The sequence below is a fragment of the Hevea brasiliensis genome, chromosome 17 (genome assembly GCF_030052815.1).
Source record: "Hevea brasiliensis isolate MT/VB/25A 57/8 chromosome 17, ASM3005281v1, whole genome shotgun sequence".
In the NCBI taxonomy this organism is placed as follows: Eukaryota; Viridiplantae; Streptophyta; class Magnoliopsida; order Malpighiales; family Euphorbiaceae; genus Hevea; species Hevea brasiliensis.
In genome coordinates, this window is record NC_079509.1 from 2271915 (window position 1) to 2290729 (window position 18815).

At 35.8% G+C, this 18815-nt stretch overlaps 1 protein-coding gene and 1 pseudogene across 1 annotated transcript; both read right to left on the reverse strand.

The window, feature by feature from the left end:
* Window positions 1-242: 242 nt before the first annotated feature.
* LOC110661301 (pentatricopeptide repeat-containing protein At5g59600) lies at window positions 243-8625 on the reverse strand. Its single transcript, XM_058139882.1, is given in 4 exon segments — window positions 243-336; window positions 338-790; window positions 792-1138; window positions 8155-8625. Coding segments are annotated over 4 exon segments (1365 nt in total).
* A 1891-nt stretch (window positions 8626-10516) lies between these two features.
* Window positions 10517-13035, reverse strand: LOC110661252 (G-type lectin S-receptor-like serine/threonine-protein kinase LECRK3; annotated as a pseudogene).
* Window positions 13036-18815: the final 5780 nt, after the last annotated feature.

The window sequence follows — 18815 nt, forward strand, 5'->3', positions numbered from 1 at the left end:
TTAGAATCTCGTTTTTGAATAGGTTACAAAATTGTGTCTGGTGCCAATAATAATAGAATGACGAACTAAATGTATATTATCAGCCAGCATATATCTTGATACTTCCTTGATTCTAAATACTGGAGAATTATGTTCTCTAAAGCACTGTAAATTCTTGCATCTAGGTGCTTGCTATTGATATCCACTTCCTTGCATTCCTTTCTTATTGCCACCTGACAAGCTCTTGCCCTTTCTCAACCCAACTAGAGCCAGATTTCTATAAATCCTATTGGAATTTTCTTAATCAACTCATAAGCCTCTGCCATCCTCTCTGAACAACACAACATATCAGCAACACTTGCTCCCTATTAGAATCAACTCCATACCTTTCTTTTATGTACCAACAGAACCACTATGGCTAAATGCAGAAAGAACAGAAGCCAAAGTCACTTCATCTGCCTTAATTCCTTCTACCTGCATTCTATCAAACAGCTCAATCAAGGAATCCATCATGCCATGCTTCCCATAACATCCAATCATAGCATTCCATGATGCAACATTTTTGTCTTGAGGAGTCTTCTCAAACACATTCCTAGCATCTTTCACACTGCCTCATTTTGAATACATGTTAATTAGAGCGCTAGCAACAAAGACATTAACATCAAGTCGCATTCTATAAATTAATCCATGACTTTGTCTAGCTCTTTGGAAAGAACGAATCATCCCACATGCAGACAGCAATCCTGTGATGGTTACAAGGTTAGGTTTAATCAATGAAATCAACATGTCACAAAAAAGCCTCACCAAGTCTCTGTGCTTGAACAAAACCCGAAATCATCCCATTCCAGGTGACCAAATCAGGAACCAAACCTTCTCTTTTCATTCTTGAAAAAAGTGCCAATGCTCCATCACTATCTCCTTTCCTCGCATAGCCAGTTATAATAGTATTCCACGTGAAATCATTTGGTTCCCATCCTTCCAACTTCGTTCTCTCAAATAAAATTTGTGCTTGCTCAATCTTTCCCATACTACAATATCCACAAATCATCGAAGCCCAGGAAGCAACATCTCTCTTAACCATTCCATCAAACACTCTATGTGCAAAACATACAAATCCACATTCACCATACATATCGATCAGAGCATTGGTGTAAAAGAACTAAGAAATTTTGGAATAAGAATTCTGATGTTTATTGCCCCAGAAATCAAAGATATATATAAAAAATTATGGCTAACAAATAGGTTCCTAATCAAGCTAAACTACCAAAATTGTATCAGAATCATACAACAAAAGGTAAGAACAGATATGCACACAAAAATTTCTAAACAAATGCCCTAAATAAATGCAAAATAAGTGGCAGCTAACAGCTGCCTTTCCAATACCCCCCTCAAGTTGGAGCATGGAGATCTCGAATGCCCAACTTGCGAAGAAGAAAGTAAAATTGATCCTTTCCCAATGCCTTTGTGAAGATATCCGCTGGTTGCATTGAACTACGTACATAATCTGTTCGAATGTTACCATTCAATATCTCATCACGGATAAAATGACAGTCCAATTCAATATGCTTGGTATGTTCATGATAGACAGAATTAGCAGCTATATGCAGAGCTGCCTGACTATCACAATACAAATTCATAGGTTCAGTATGCGCCACACCAAGAAAATTCAATAATGCTTTCAACCATTTAAGTTCACAAGTTGTAGTACTCATAAACTAATATTCAGCTTCAGCGGATGAGCGAGACACTGTCTGTTGCTTTTTAGTCTTCCACGAGATAGGAGATTCACCCAAAAAACAAAATAACCAGTCAAAGACCGTCTCGTCAAAGGACAACTAACCCAATCAGAATCACAGTAAGCAGACAATTTGAGATCACAATTCGCATGCAGTAGTATACCCTGACCTGGATTTCCTTTCAAAAAATGTACAACTCTAACAGCTGCCTCCCAATGAGCTTTCTTCAGTTGTTGCATGAACTGAGCAAGAATATGCACACAATAAGACAACTCGGGCCGAGTTATTATTAGATAAATAAGTCGTCCCACCAAACGCCTATACTGAGCAGGGTCATCCACATCATCACTCTCGGTAAGAGCCAGCTTGTGATTTTGTTCAATAGGAGTTTTAGCCGGCTTGCAACCCAGTAATCCAACTTCTGAAATTACATCCAACGCATACTTATGTTGACACAAGAAAATACCATTCGAGTTTTTGGCTACTTCAATCCCTAAGAAAAATTTCAGCTTCCCCAAGTCTTTCATATGAAAGCAACGACTCAAATAGTTCTTGAATTTTTTTACAGCGAAAACATCATTGCTGGAGATAATAAGGTCATCCACATAAATAAGCACATTCAATTGAACAGTCCCAGCTCGAAAAGTGAACAAAGAGTAATCTGAATATGATTGCTGAAATCCATAAGCTTTCAGAGATGCAGCTAATTTCGCAAACCAACATCTAGGTGTTTATCGCAAACCGTATAGAGATTTCCGGAGTTTACAATCCTTCCCTGGTGATTAAGAAGCAAATCCAGGCGGCATCTTCATGTAAACCTCTTCCTCCAAATCACCGTGTAAAAAAGCATTTTGGACATCCATCTGATAGAGTTTCCAATTCTTTGTAGCCACAACGGCAAGAAAGGTGCGCACAGTAACCATTTTTGCTGTAGGAGCAAAAGTCTCCTGATAATCTATGCCTTCAACTTGATTATTTCCTAATATCACTAATCGCGCTTTGTATCGTTCAACACTTCCATCAAAATTGTATTTAATTTTGTATACCCACTTGCTTCCTATTGCATTCTTCCCAAATGGTAGATTTTCAACTGTCCATGTACTATTATCCTCCAAAGCCTATATTTCTTTTCTCATAGCCGCTCTCCACCGTTCATCCTTAAATGCTTATGCATAAGAGCTTGGTTCATGTCCTGTAGTAATGGCTGCCAAAAAACATCGGTGTTGTGCAGAGAATTTATCATAACCCACATAATGTGCTATAGAGTAAAGCGTACCTGAGGAATCAGATTGGGAAGGTGAGCATACTGAGGGGCTTGTTTTGATGGCGTTTGTCACATAATCCTTCAAACGAACACTAGGTTGCTTGGCCCTTTGTCCCCTACCTAGTTGCTCTTCAGGAACTTCACCTCTATCCACTCCCTCACTGTTTTCATGGATCAATTCTTCCGTTTCCGGATTCACCTCACTTTCTCTACCCACACTTTCATCGTGCTCCTTTCCCAAGTTGTTCTCTAAACTATCAACTTCATCACCTAACTCCTCAACTCCATTTTTAATGAGTTCATCACCCATTGTTTTCTCATTTGCATATGGAAATTCTATTTCAGCGAATACCATGTCTCTTGATACAAAGTATTCTTTAGTTTCCAAATCATACAATTTCCATCCCTTCTTTTCAAATGGATACCCAATAAAAACACACCTATGACTTCTACTACCAAATTTATCTTTATCCCGATTCAGATATGCGCATAGCACAAACAACCGAAAACCCGAACGTGTTTGTAAGAAAGTACTTTCCCAAAGAGCATTTGATATGGGGTTTTACCATTTAATAACATAGATGGAGTCCTATTAATTAAATACCAGGCTGCAAGTACACATTCTCCCCAAAATTCTATGGGTAAATTTGCTTGGAAACGCAAGGCTCTTGCCACATTAAGAATATGGCGATGTTTTCTTTCCACTCAGCCATTTTGTTGAGGTGTTCGTACACAGGAAGTCTGATGCAACATCCCTTGTTCATCAAAATATTCTTTCAAGCACATAAATTCACTTCCGTTATCACTTCTGACAATTTTCATATTTTTTTTCAAATTGGCATTTAACTATCACAACAAATTTCTTAAGAACACAAGCTACTTCTTATTTTCCATTTAGCAAATATATCCAAATAGCACGAGAGTAATCATCAACAATTGTTAAGAAGTAAATTGCTCCACAAGAATTTGGGACTCTATAAGGTCCCCACAAATCACAATGTATCAATTCAAAACAACCATCAGCTTTATTGTCACTAGAAAAGAAAATCTCTCTTGTTTGCTTTGCTCTAAAACAAACTTCACAAGTTTTATTAGTTTTCCTAACTATGCTACCAGCTTCTAGAATTAACTCTACCACCTTATAAGAAGGATGACCCATTCTCTTATGCCAAAGCTCAAAAGACCCCACATCAGCTACCTTGCAAGCATTTACCGATGTCACTCCCTTAAGAAAGTACAGCCCATCGCGTTGCTCACCCGCTCCAATCAGGTTCCTTGAATTTAGGTCCTGTATAGCACAAATTTTGTTAGTGAGTTGAAAAACCAAATTTGAATCATTAAGTAGTTGTGATACAGAGATCAGATTGCAATTCAAATTTGGCACATAAAGGACTCGTTGCAATTTAAAGTCTCCTCCAAGCAACATAGTTCCTTCTTTCACCGCTAAGGTCTTTTCTCCATTAGGTAACCCGACTGAGCATGGCACAATATCACGCAATTCACTAAAAAATGCCAACGTTCCTGTCATATGATGGGAAGCTCCTATTTCAATAATCCAAGGAAATATGCTCTGCGTACCTGTCAGCCTCTCATTGCCACCATTCTGACAAGAATTCAACATGCCTAGCAAAGCAGCCCACTGCTCTTCATTTAATCCACTAAGACCCTTTCGATCTGAATCTGTCACAATTCCACGCCCACCATCAACTCCAGTTGCTTGTGTGGCGTTGGCATGAGCAACTCCTCCCTTGCTACGTCCTGCTCCATTGCCACGCTTTTGACCACTTCCTCGTCCAATAGAAGTTCCATGTGGTCTATTACCCTACCATTCTGGATAACCTATCAGCTGGAAACAACTTTCAGCATCATGTCCCTCTCGGTTGCAATTAAAACAAATTGAGGATTTGTCTTTATCCCCCCTGAATTTCAACTACCTGCTCGAATTGCAAAACTTATAGGATTGCCTCTTTCTTCCTTGGTTCATGTCATAGTTTGCACCCGCTCTTGCTGAACAACCATAGCATAGGCACGATTCAAATTGTGCAAGGGTTCAATGCTCAAAATATTAGAGCGCACTATTTCGTATCCTTCTTCATCCAAGCCCATCAAAAACTGATGAACTCTCTCTTCTTCACGCTTTCTTTCCAATTCAATGGTAAGATTGCATCTGCAACCTGCACAGATACACACTGGTATCTGATCATAGTTGTTTATTTCATCCCATAACGTTTTGTGTCTTCCAAAATAGGACATGATCGGTTAACCTTCCTGCCTACAATTCGCCAGATCTGATCTCAATTGCTGCATTCGTGGACCATTCCCAATCGAGAACCTCTGTTTAGTATCCTCCCACAGATCCTTTATGTTCTCCATGTGAGAGATGGTCGAGCGAAGCGTCGGTTCAATGGTGTTAAACACCCAAGAAACTAGCATAGAGTTAACCGTCCACCAATCTTCGAGTTCCAGTGAGTCATCTGCTGGTTGCTTTGACAAATCCATCAATAAAACCATATTTCTTTTTGGCCCGCAATGCAGTCCGTATAGCTCGCGCCAATTCTTCGTAATTCTCGCCTTTCAACTAAACTTGGGTAATCAAGTTACTTGGGTTGTCATTCGAATTCAATGTGTAAGAACTAGAAGTTTTCTTCCCTGATCCAGAACTCTCATTTTTCTTTTTATCAGTCATGGCTCTAATACCATGTAAAAGAACTAAGAAATTTTGGAATAAGAATTCTGATATTTATTCCCTCAGAAATCAAAGATATATATAAAAAATTACAGCTAACAAATAGGTTCCTAATCAAGCTAAACTACCAAAATTGTATGCACACAAAAATTCCTAAACCAATTGTCACGACCCAACCTATGGGCTAGACCGGCACTAGGATCTGGGCCAGCCTAAAGCCCCCGAGACCCGTAGTAAGCCTAATTGTTCATTAATCCAACTCTAAGGCCCATTTGGGCCCAATATCAAGAAATCAACCGAACGAAGTCCGGCCATAAAGTGGACCTTTCAACGGGGAGTTTTTGACTCACCCGACCTGTAAACAAAATATAACATCAATTGGGGAGCTCAGCTCACCCTCCACATACTCATCATCATAAAAATAAATGGGAGCTCAGCTCCCTCATCCAATCCATCAATCATGCATAGAATATTATGTTTACAGGCCTCAAAATAACAATTTAGTTTACAGACCCATATTAAATAAACATTTCTAACACATGCGGAAATTCTAGAAATTTATAGAATTACACAAGCATGAATAAATAACCTGCGAGGGAGAAAGCAGGTTAACCTCAAAAATATCCTCCTGTGGCCTGGAAAAATATTGAACAGAGTGAGCGTTAGAGTAAAATATCAATTTTAACCATAATCTCTATAACTATCTAAAACTAATGCACCCTGTAGAGTGAAATGCAACATCAACAACATTTTCATATCATAACATCAAAAAGGTAATCTGGAGCACTCACACACCCAGAAACATCAATCATAAAATATATGGGAGCCGATTCCCTATACTCTCTTAATTCCAAAAGAACTCGGACTTCCACTTAATAACCAAATCGGTCCCAGAACTCAAGCCGTGTCTAGTCCCAGATCTCAAGCCGTGTCTACCCGTCCTATCCATAGTCCACACCACATCACACGCCAACGCACGCTCAAAATTACCACAACAACATACTTGGCACTTTCACAGTTATGAATGCAACATAAATCGTGCCTAAAGTTTATCTACATAGATATATGCATATAAGTGAATAATAGTGAAATTACAATTAAAATTAATATTTTACTCACAGACTTGACATCGAGGAAGAAGGCGACAATTACATTACAATTATTTAATACAAATGACTTAATACAATCAAGAAAAGACCAAATACGTCCTAAGTCGTGCCGAAAATCTGGCAGAGTCTCCCCTATACCTAGGACCTACTCAACCTGCAAAATGGCTCAAAACACACTTCTATATTTACAATCCATATATCCACAACTCAATCACATCACACAGCCCCTCCTAGGCCCATCAAATCAGTCATCCATCACAATATGTAAAATTTCAATTTAGTCCTTATAATTGATCATTTTTGCAAAAACTACCCAAACAAGCTCTAAAAATTCTAAAACTTTGCCTCATGTCCTCAAAGAATATTACTAGGCTATTGCAAAAAGAATCATAATTTTTTGAGCTACTACGAATATTTTATGAATTTTTAATCCTATTTAAGCACTAGAAAATTACGAAAAAGCAAGGTTCGGGTTTACCTTTTCCGATTCCGACTTGTAGCCAAAACCTCAATTCGAGACTTTTCCGTGTAACGGAACCGCCGAAAAAAAAAACGACAGGGCCAATCGAATTTTCGCGAATTGAGGATACCTACACGAAGCCCACAACACGGGGGTTAGTACATAAAATTTTCAGAATTTTCTAAGCTCATTTAATGCTTGAAAAGACAGGACCCACCAAAAACGGAAAAATTCGAAATTTATGTCGGTGGAGCGCTCTAATACTCTCGGTTTTCTCGTGGGATTCACGGTTTGCGAGAAATCTAGCCCAAAAGTCAAAATAGGCTAAAACTTCCTGGGCAAAAATTGGACAAACCGCTGGATGGATTTCGATGTTCTTGGTGTTTATGGAAAGCTCTCGACGAGTAGATGATTTTAGACACAAGACCTGGTCCAATTGGTGGCCGGATCGGCCGGATTTTGGCCGGGAAGGTAGGGGAGGTGGCGGCAAGGCAAGGGGAGGAGGGAGGAGAGAGAAAAGAGAGAGAGAAGGGGAGGAGGTCGGGACGCGCAGAAGAAAAGAGAAGAAGAAAAGGAGTCAATACAAAATTTTGAATTTTACTAACGAAGTCCAAAAATTTCGAAAAATTTTTAAAAAACTCAAAAAAATACGTAGACTCCAAATATATTTTTAGTTTTGCCACGTGGTCTTTAAATTAATTTTTAAAAATCATCAAAGTTTATATTTTCGAAAAATCGAATCCGATTTTTAAAATCTGAAAAATCTGAAAAAAATTCCTAAAATTTAAATAAAATTAAAATACCAAAAATACTCATAAAATAATAAAATTTAAAATTTTGGAGTGTTACACCAATACTCTAAATAAATGCAAAATAAGTGACAGCTAACAGCTACATTTCCAATAATTAGCCACACACGCATTACTTTCACAACCCAATTGCAACGCTACAGAATGAACCTGCTTTCCTTTACTCAAATCCAACAAACCAACACAAACTTTCAACACAAAAGAGAGAGTAAACTCGTTACAAACATGTATAGAATCTCGCATCAAACAGAAGTACTCAATGGCCTTTCTATAATCTCCATTGAATGCAGAGGTCAAAACCATTCAATTCAATGCCAAAACATTTGGGTTTTGGATTTTTTGGAATACTAAACTCTCATATTTCACATCCCCGCAACTTGCATACATTCCAACAAGCCTTGAATTTAAAGGAAACACGTTCAAATTAGTCCCAGTAGTTACCAACCGAGCATGAACTTGTTTGCCGGCTCTCGTTGCTTTTGCTTTTGAACATTTTTGAAGCAAAATAGCAAAGCGGTGTGCTGCAGGGAATAAGTTTTTGGGCAAAAAAATTAGCCTTCTCATCGAGGACGGAGCCAGCATTTTGGCATAAGGATCGATTAAAATACATTATTTATTAATAAATTATTTTTTTAAATATTAATTAAAAAAATTTAATTAATTAATAATAATAATTATCAAATAATTATAAAATAAAAATATTTAATAAATATAATAATAAAAATAAATACTTTAATTTTTTAAAAAATTAATTTATTAAAAATTAAATGAAATTATTATTAAATTAAATATATAATAAATAATTAATATTATAAATTTTTAAAATTAAAATATATTGATGGCCTAATATTAAAAAATTTATCTAATTTATCTCAAATTTATTTTTTTAAAAAAATTATAAAAAGAAAATTCAGTTAAAATTATAGATTAAATAAAATAAATAACATGATTTAATTTTTAATATTAAGAAAGAATTTTTTTTTTAACTTGAGTATAAAGACATTTTAGGAAGAAAAAAATTTAAAATAGTAATAAGATTATAAGAAAAAAGTTATTAATATTTTAAATTGATGAAAAAATATGAAAAAATTATATTACACTTTATTTTAGTAATATTATATAATAATAATTTAAATTTTAAAAAATAAAAAATAATAATTATGAATTTATTAAATAAAAAAATAATAAAATAAAATTGATGAAAAATATAGAATGAAGTGATAATAATAATTTAAATTTTTTTTTAATATGAAGATTTATATTTTATTATATTATTCTTTTAATAAAAAAATTTTTAATTTTTTTAAATAAAATTATTATTAAATTCACTTAAAATTTTTAAAATTCTCAAATTATTATATCCATTAAAATTTAACATAAAAAAAAAAAAACTACCATTAACTCCTAAAAAATTTTTTAAAATTTCAAGCCGGCTCCGCCCATGCTTGTCATTATCGTGTATAAAGTTCCATCAATGCCATATAAAATCTCGATCCGCGAAACCTATTGCAACTATGAAAACACAACAGTGGACAATAGTGGACGACGGGTCGTTTAGTTCATGCAGAAAGAATAACATAGCCACTTCAATATATCCAACGAAATGTCGTTTGCTTGTGTAAGGTCTTTTGGGGTTTTTCCTCCGTGCTCCAACAATGGTAGAAGTAGAACTTACTTAGATGTCAGAATTAACAAATCATTGGTATCTTTTTTTTCTTTTTGTTAGTTAGCCCTTGAAAGATTCAAATTCGGTCCCAAAGAGTTCCAAATTCATAGAAGATAAAAGGGAGAGGGAGGATTCCCTCTTCCCAGTAGAAATGGCCGGTGGGAAAACGACGGTGGTGCTGTATTGTAGGCCCCGGTGGTGAAGGACCAGATGAAGGGGTTGTTGGTGGATGATTTCTGGGCTTAGTTCAGGTTCTTCAAGAAATAACTAAACCTAGTACAAGTAGGCAAAATCAGGCAATAGTAGTTTTTCTTCTTGCCTTTCCTCATCCATAATCACACCGGTGGATGAGTTCACCTTTCTCATATATAAAATTGTGAAGGATATTTATTGAATGTTGCCATACTTTTCAGGATTTCAGTGTGGCGAACCTGTTTGACAATTGTGGCAGGAAGGAATGCAGTGGATGGCAGTTATATAATGGTTAGAAAGGCTAAATGTGTAGGAGGCATCATGCTTGGTAAGTGCCTAATCCTCATTACATTCTATTCTAAATCAAGTGAAAAAAACCGCCGATTTCATATATGAATAATTTATTGGCCTGGAAATTTGATCCCAATACTCATGCATCCAAATTACAAACCCGTACCTGAGTTCACCGCTCCATTCATTGAAGACACAAGCAAGAGAAACGAAAAAAAAATAGTGAAGGGGGATCTGTATGAAAACTTAGAACCCTTTATTGTGTACAACACTGCTCCCCATAACATACAGTCTGAATTAAGAACTACTTGCTCCAAAAGATTCTAGCCATAGTTACTACACAAATTTAAACAAAAGTGCATAACATTGCTGGCTTGCTATTATCTAACATTTCATAGGCCTGAATTATTGAAAGACATTAGGATATTGTATGTCTAAAGGATTTTACAAAGTACTGATAAATGAGGGCGGATCTGGAGGAATAGAGACATGAACAGCTCCTTCGAGCATATGCATGACTTTCTTCATTGGAGGTCTAAGGGATGGATCCCCCTGAATGCACCATATTGCAACCATCACAAACTTTTCTACTTTATTCACATCACTTATGCCTCCTCATCATCTTTCACTTACAAATGCACTTTTCCTTCATTATAGCAATCATATGCCCAATCTGCAGGAATCATCGGATTTTCTTCCTTCAAATCCATCTCAAATTTCCTTCTGCAACAAATGAGCTCTAGCAGCAAAATGCCAAAGATAGACATCTACTTTGGATGTAATAGGCATGTTCTTGAACCATTCAGGAGCCACATATCCTTTCGTTCCCCTGATTGCAGTAGTAGTGGGAGACTGGTCAGTCTTCAAAAGCTTGGCTAGTCCAAAGTCAGAAATTCTTGCTGTTAGAGTTTCATCTAAAAGTATGTTTTGTGGCTTGATATCACATTGTATGATCTGGGAGCTGCATTCTTCATGTAGGTAAGAGAGCCCTCTTGCTATTCCAAAAGCAATTTGCATTCTACTGTACCAGTTAGGCCTTGAATCTCCAAACAGGAAGTTCGTCAAGCAACCATTGCTCATGTATTCATACACCAGCAGGCGATGTTGCCCCTCATTGCAGAATCCTAGAAGTTTCACCAGATTCTTGTGATTTGTTCTGCCAATACTACTTACTTCTGTTTCAAATTCGTTCTCACCTTCTGTCACCACCTTTTCTAACTTCTTCACTGCAACAAGTTCTGTATTTTCAGATCCTAAAACACCTTTGTACACAGTTCCAAAAGCACCACTGCCCTGTTCTTCCTTGAACCCATGTGTAGCTACTTCTAGCTCATTGTAAGTGAAACTTTTTGGATTGGTGGCTAGCATGACTTGGTGTGAGAGTGGCTGAACAGTTTTTGACTTCCGTTGACTTGAATGTGACAAAACATAAAGGTTACTACTGGTAAGAGAGCATTTAAGAATATGGAGCTACCTAAAAATATTGATCCGACGAGGATCAAAGTTGATTGATCTTTGTTCTTGGACCCTGCAGCTGCCGCTGAAGTGGAGTTATCTTTCCTTACTTTTATCAGGGCCTTGCCTTCTGTGCTAGCATCAGTTCTACCATTTGAGAGAGGGATTTTCTTCTTCCAACAATTTTCATTTCTAAAGATGGCAACAGCACAGTAAAAACCGCTCAAGCAAGCCTGTCTGCACCAATCCTCATTCACTGAACCAAAATATTCATAATCAGACAGAGGCCAATCTGTATTAGGCATCTCCATGAACTCAAAAAGATCTGTTTCTTGCGACGCCCTGTCACAATTCTGTGCAACAAAGTTCTGCTTGCATCCCTTGCTCATATCATTTGGATCCAAGAAAGTGTAACCTGGTGGGCACTGACATTTTGATCTTTGATCATCTCCTAGTCTACAGTAGCTGTTGAAACCACAAGCTCCACTGCCTGTATCTCCAGTAATTCTCATGCTGATATTTGATGGTATAAAGGACAAAGCTGTCCAAGCCAATGGCCACTTTCAACCACTTGAAGTGGCATTCTTCGGGTAGACGTAGTGCCTAAAAGCCCCACCATGGTCAATGGTTGCCCTTTGATAGAAATTCTGGGTTGATGCTGCATCAGAAAATACATAATTAAGTATGCTTCCATTACTTGCGATGAGGAAAACATAGCCAGACTGGTTGAAGATCACCCTAAAGCCAAGTGGAATGGAAGTTTGTGTAGACCAATAAGCAAAATTGGAAGTATCCAATGGATATCTTGTGGTGTACAGGAGGAGATTCCCATCAGATTATAGCATAAACTTGAATCTTCCATTTGAAAAATTTGTTTCTGAGTAACAAGCAACAAGTTCACCTTCTGGATCCATAGTCTGTGTGGGCAATATCGTGTTTGTTGGTTGATCAAAACTTTTCCAAAGGGTGACAGAATTTTGGTTTGCAAGCACAAAGTTTCCAGTGTCAAGTATGTCTGCATAGGAAACTCCTGCAGCAACAGAATTGGCATTCCATATTTGTCTACCTGACTGATCATTGAGGACCAACTGACCATCTGTGGTAGGTTGAACTTCAGATCCACTTTGGACTAGATTATTTCTGTTAGCTGACCAGACTATGGTTCTTTTGGGTACCTTGTTGAACCATATTGCTAGTAAGTAGCCATCATTTTCAATTTGTTGGAATCCAAAAGCAAAATCACCAGATGGAGATGCCCAATGAGTGTCATCAATCTGTGCAGTGAGGGATGAACCTAAAGATATGTTGCTGTAAGTTTGTGCGTTAGTATAAAATAGCAGTAGCAAAAATAGAAGGAAGCAAAGAGGACAGGGTAGTGAGAGAGACATGGTATGAAGTTGGAGTTATGCTGGAAATAGAGATTCTAAAGGTAAACTTGGATCATAGCGTTGATATTGCTATAATCTTTCAACTAGAAGAGGATGTGAAGAACGTAAAAATTTTCCTTCATTTATATTGGCAATATTGGAGTTTCCTTGGCAAATAATTATTGGCTCAGTATTTATTTTACAAATAAAAAGAATGCATATCCTTTTCATTCTTTATAATTAAGCATACCTATAACTCTCTGGATTGAATCCTCTGCCAGCCAGAACAAAGAAGTCATATAAAGTGGCGTCCTACGATATGAATTCAAGTAATCTTTTCTTTTTTTTTTTTTTTTTTTTTTTTTTATGTTAAAGCCCCCTTTTAAAATTAATTGGATGCTGATTTTTTGGCTTCTTCAACCATATACGAGCATGCAAATGTGTTGGAAATTTGTAATATTAGAAGACTTTTGAGTCCCAATATAAATTAAGATATTTTCTTTTTTTAGAGGTTCCATAAAATCTTGAAAGTAAAACTTAGTCTTCTGGATTTTGCTCTGAGACAAATGGTGACTTGTCTATTAGGAAGTATGGGATCTGAGAGTCTGAAATATGCTCTGAAATTAAACATCGGAACTGCAATTTACTTGTTTCATGTTTTATAGAAAAAAAAAAATGTGTGATACTGAACTTGTTGTAAGTGCAATCCAAGCATGTTTTGATAAGTTTTGTACAATTTCAGAATCAATTACATAAAATTGTGATTTTTTCATTAGATTTTTTTATTATAATAGAATGAAGAGTTGAATATATATGGAAGTTGACAAAGTTGGTCACTGCTCACTAATGATCGTGCGATTCTTTTATTTTTTTCCTGCCTTTCCTTCTCAAACATTTTTTTTATGTCTATTTAAAATTTCCGTTTATCTCTCATGCATTTCTTTCAAGGTCACCTATGAGTATATGTATGATCACACCTCTGGATGACATCAGTTTTCTTATATATAAAATTGGGAAGGATATAATATTGAATGTTGCCGTACTTTTCACGATTTCAATTTGGAGAATCTGTTTGATAATTGTGGCAGGAAAGGATACAGTGGACTACAGATATATATCATCACATATGTGTTTATATGATGGTTAGAAAGGACAAATGTAGGAGGCATCATGCTTGGTAAGTGCCTGATCCCCATTATTTTCTTTCCAACATCAAGTAAAATGCCCTTTCATGTGCAAGTAATTTATTGGCCTGGAAATTTCATCCCAAAGCCTGTGCTCCCAATCCATAGCTGAGTTCATTGTTGTGTTCCATTTGGCTTTGGGGTTGAACTTCATTAAAGACACAATCAAGAGAAAGGGAAAAAAAATAATGGTGGTTGAATCTGTATGAAAACTTAGAAGTTAAAACCTTATTTTGTACAACCCTGCTTTCCATAGCATACAGCCTTAACTCAGAACTGGTCGCTCCGAAAGATTCTAGCTATAGTTACTATACAATTTTAAGCATATCATTGTTTTGCTTGCTAGCTATTATCTGACATTTCATATGCCTTCACTGTTGAAAGACATTGGGATATTATATTCTGAAAGATTTCATGATATACTGATAAATGAGGCTGGATCTGGAGGAATAGAGACATGAACAGCGCATTCTAGCATATGAATGACTCTATTCATTGCAGGTCTTAGGGATGGATACTCCTGAATGCATCAGATTGCAACCATCACAAATTTCTACTATCTTCATGTCACTTGTAGCCTCCTCTTCATCTTCCACTAACAGATGCACTTTTCCTTCTTTATGGCAATCATATGCCCAATCTGCAAGCATCATTAGATTTTCTTCCTTCAAATCCATCTCAAAGTATCTTCTGTGACAAATTGGCTCTAGCAACAGAATGCCTAAGCTGTTCACTTCTACTTTGGCCGAAATAGTTGGGGGGCACATATCGTTTCGTTCCCCTGATTGCGGTAAGAATGTGAGACTGGTCAGACTCTTCGAAAGCTTCGCTAGTCCAAAGTAAGAATTTATAAACAGTTCCAGAAGCACAACTGCGTTCTTCCATAAACACTTGTGTAGCTACTTCTAGCTCTTTGTAATTGAAACTTCGTGGATTCATGGCTAGCATGACTTGATGTAAGTGCTGCTGAACAGTTTTTTTTTTTTTTTTCAGTTGACTTAGCAGTGAAAAAACGGAAAAGTTAGTACTTGTGAGAGACATTTTAAAAATACGGAGATACCTAACAATACTGATCCAATGAGGGCCAAAGTAGACTGATCTTTTTTCTTTGACCCTGAAGCTGACACTGAAGTTTAGTTATCTTTCCTTAATTTTATTAGGGCCTTTGCTTCAGGGCTAGGATCAGTCGCACAGTTTGAGAAAGGGATTCTCTTCTTCGAGCAATTTTCATTTTTAAAGATAGCAACAGCACAGGATCAATCACTCAAGCAAGCCTGTCTGCGCCAATTCTCATTCACTGAATCAAAAGCTTCATAATCAGACAGCGCCCAATCTGCATGTGGCATCTCCATGAACTGAAAAAGATATGTTTCCTGCACTGCTGCATCAGAGTCCTTTGCAACAAAGTTTTGTTTGCATCCCTTGCTCTCATCATTTGGTTACGAGAAAGTGCAACCAAGTGGACACTGACAATTTGGTCTTTGATCATCTAATATGCAATAGCTGTTGAAACCACAAGCTCCACTGCCTGTACATCAGATTCCATCAGATTGGGATATCTTGTGGTCGACCAGAGGAGATTCCATCAGATTGTAGGTAAATTTGAATCTTCCATTGGAAAATTTTGTTTATGAGTGATGAGCAATGAGTTTACTGGACTTTTTTTGTTTAGACATAGTTTACCATGAACTCGAAACATAATACGGATGGTGATTTTGGTTCACATATTTGTATTTTGGTCCATGATGATTATAGCTATTATCATCGCTATAATCCTCCTTCCTCTTTTTTAACTGGTGGATGATGTGAAGAATATGAAAAACTTCCTTCATTTATACTGGCAATAATGAAGTTTCCTTGGCAGATAAATATCTCTTTTACCCAAAAAAAAAAGGGCATATAATTACTAAGCCCACAAATTTAATCTAGGGTAAATGAACCTTTAAATTGGGGTAAAGTTTAAAATTCTGAATTTTTCTAATAAGTTTTCTAAAGGTTTTGGCCGGGGAGCGGTTGACTCTTTTAATGGCTTCCATTATTTTAAGATTTTATTTATCATAATAAAAAGTTGCCAAGATTAAAGATGAAAAAAATTTAATTTTAATGTTTAACAATTAATTTGAAAATATTTTTAATTATAAATTAAAAAATCACAATTAAAGATATATATTTAGTGATAAAGAGTGAAATATTTAAATAGTTTAGATAGATTTTTTAGTCATAAAGACCATGAAGCATTGGAAATTTGTCATATTTGATTAGAAAGACTCTTCAAAATGGGCTTACAAGGTCAAGAGTGGCAGTGACGAATCTACACTTGGGCCAATGAGATATTAGACCTCTTGAGTTTTAACAATTTTCACGAAAAATTAATAGTAATAGTTTTTATGAGGTGGGCTTTTAAAAAATTTTAATAAATAATTTAATTTTTTTAGGGGTATAGATGTAATGGTCGGTTTTAAAAAAAATTAATATTTTTTATTATTGCCGACTAGATTTTAATGAAGTATTAGTTCTAATATTTTAAATTTTTCTATGGATTTATCAGTAATTTTATTAAAAAAAAATTAAAATTTTTAATGTCTTGATATCAATAGTAAAACATAAATTCTTTTGTAAGAAAAGAAAAGAAAATTCAAACTATTACTATCTCTTGGCATATTTTTTTTCTTAATTCCATTTTATCATAATTATCAATTTCTATTCTTTGAAATTTAAATAACTTTTATATTTGAGTCTAATTAATTAATAGAAATGTAGCATATTTCTCTCATAATTTTTTTTTATCAATTTGAAATTTTAGTGACTTTTTTCCCATAATTTCATTATCATTGCTATTGTTGAAATCTCTATCTTGCTATAATTTCATCATATTCAATTCATCTCAATTAAGCTTTTATCTTAAAAATTTGGGGTCAGCTATATGGATTCTCTTTCTTCACTCTAAACGATTTTGGGCTAAATCCTCGGAGATATGTAATACTTCTAGGTCATGTTATACTACTCTTCTCTAAGTCAGTTTTGGTCTACCCCTTCTTTTCTTTTTATCCTCTAACCCAATGTGCTCTACTTATCTAACTGAAATCTTCGTATGTCTACGCTTCACATGATCAAACCACCTCAATCTCCCTTCTCTTAACTTATCCTCAATTGGCACCACTCCTACCTTTTCTTTAATACTTTCATTATGGACTTTATCTAGTCTAGTATGGCCACTCATCCACCTTAACATTCTCATCTCCGCAACTCTTATCTTAGACACATACGACTCCTTCAGTGCCCAATACTCACTACCATATAACATGGCCGGTCGTATGGCTGTACAGTAAAATTTTCCTTTCAACTTATTGGGAATCTTGCGATCACATAAAACTCCCATGGTACGTCTCCACTTCAACCATCCGACTTTAATCCTATGACTAACATCCTCCTCACATCCCCCATCTACTTGAAGGATTGAGCCAAGATATTTAAAGTGATTACTTTGGGGCAGTACCACTCCATCCAAACTAACTCCTTCCTTATCATTAGTTCGGCCTTCACAGAACTTGCAATGCATGTATTCTATCTTTTTTCCACTTAACTTAAAGCCCTTTGACTCTAGAGTAATTCTCCAAAGCTCTAACTTTCTATTAATTCCTTCTTGCATCTCATCTATCAAAATTATATCATCTGCAAACATCATTCACCAAGGGATACTCTCTTGTATATGTTTCGTCAATTCATCTAAAACTAATGTAAAAAGGTAAGGGCTTACAGCTGAACCTTTATGTAATCCAACTGAGATAGGAAAATCTCTTGTATCCCCTCCAACTGTGCGCACAATAGTAGTTACTCCTTCATACATATCTTTCAACACTTGTATGCACCTAATAGATACCCTCTCTTGTTCTAACACTCTCTATAAGATATCTCTTAGAACACTATCATAAGTCTTCTTCAAATCGATAAAAACCATGTGTAGATCTTTCTTCACATCTCTATATTTCTTCATCAAGCTTCTAATGAGAAAGATCACTTCCATAGTTGAAAGACCAGGCATGAAGTCAAATTGTTTGGGAGAGATAGAAGTGTCATGACGTAGTCGATGTTCCTCAACTCTCTCCCACAACTTCATAGTATGGCTCATGAGTTTAATTCCCCTATTGTTTGAGTAACTCTGTATGTGTCTCTTATTTTTAAAAATAGGTACTAAAATACTCCTCCTCCATTCATCAGACATTTTTTTTGAGTTTAGAATCTTATTAAATAATTTAGTTAACTATGCCACTCTCATATCTCCCAAATACTTCTACACTTCAATTGGTATTTCATCGGGTCCATAGGCTTTACCTACTTTCACTCTTTTAAGTGCTTCTTTTACTTCTAAAGATCTAATTCTTCTAGTATAATTCATATTCTTTTCTATTGCTCTATAGTCTATATTCATGCTATTACCACTTTGACTATTATTAAAGAGATGATCAAAATAATTTCTTCATCTTTCTTTAATATCCTCGTCTTTCACCAACACTTTTCCTTCTTTATCCTTAATGCACCTAACTTGATTGAGATCTTGATGTTTCTTTTCTCTCTTCCTTACTAATCTATAGATATCTTTATCCCCTTCTTTAGTTA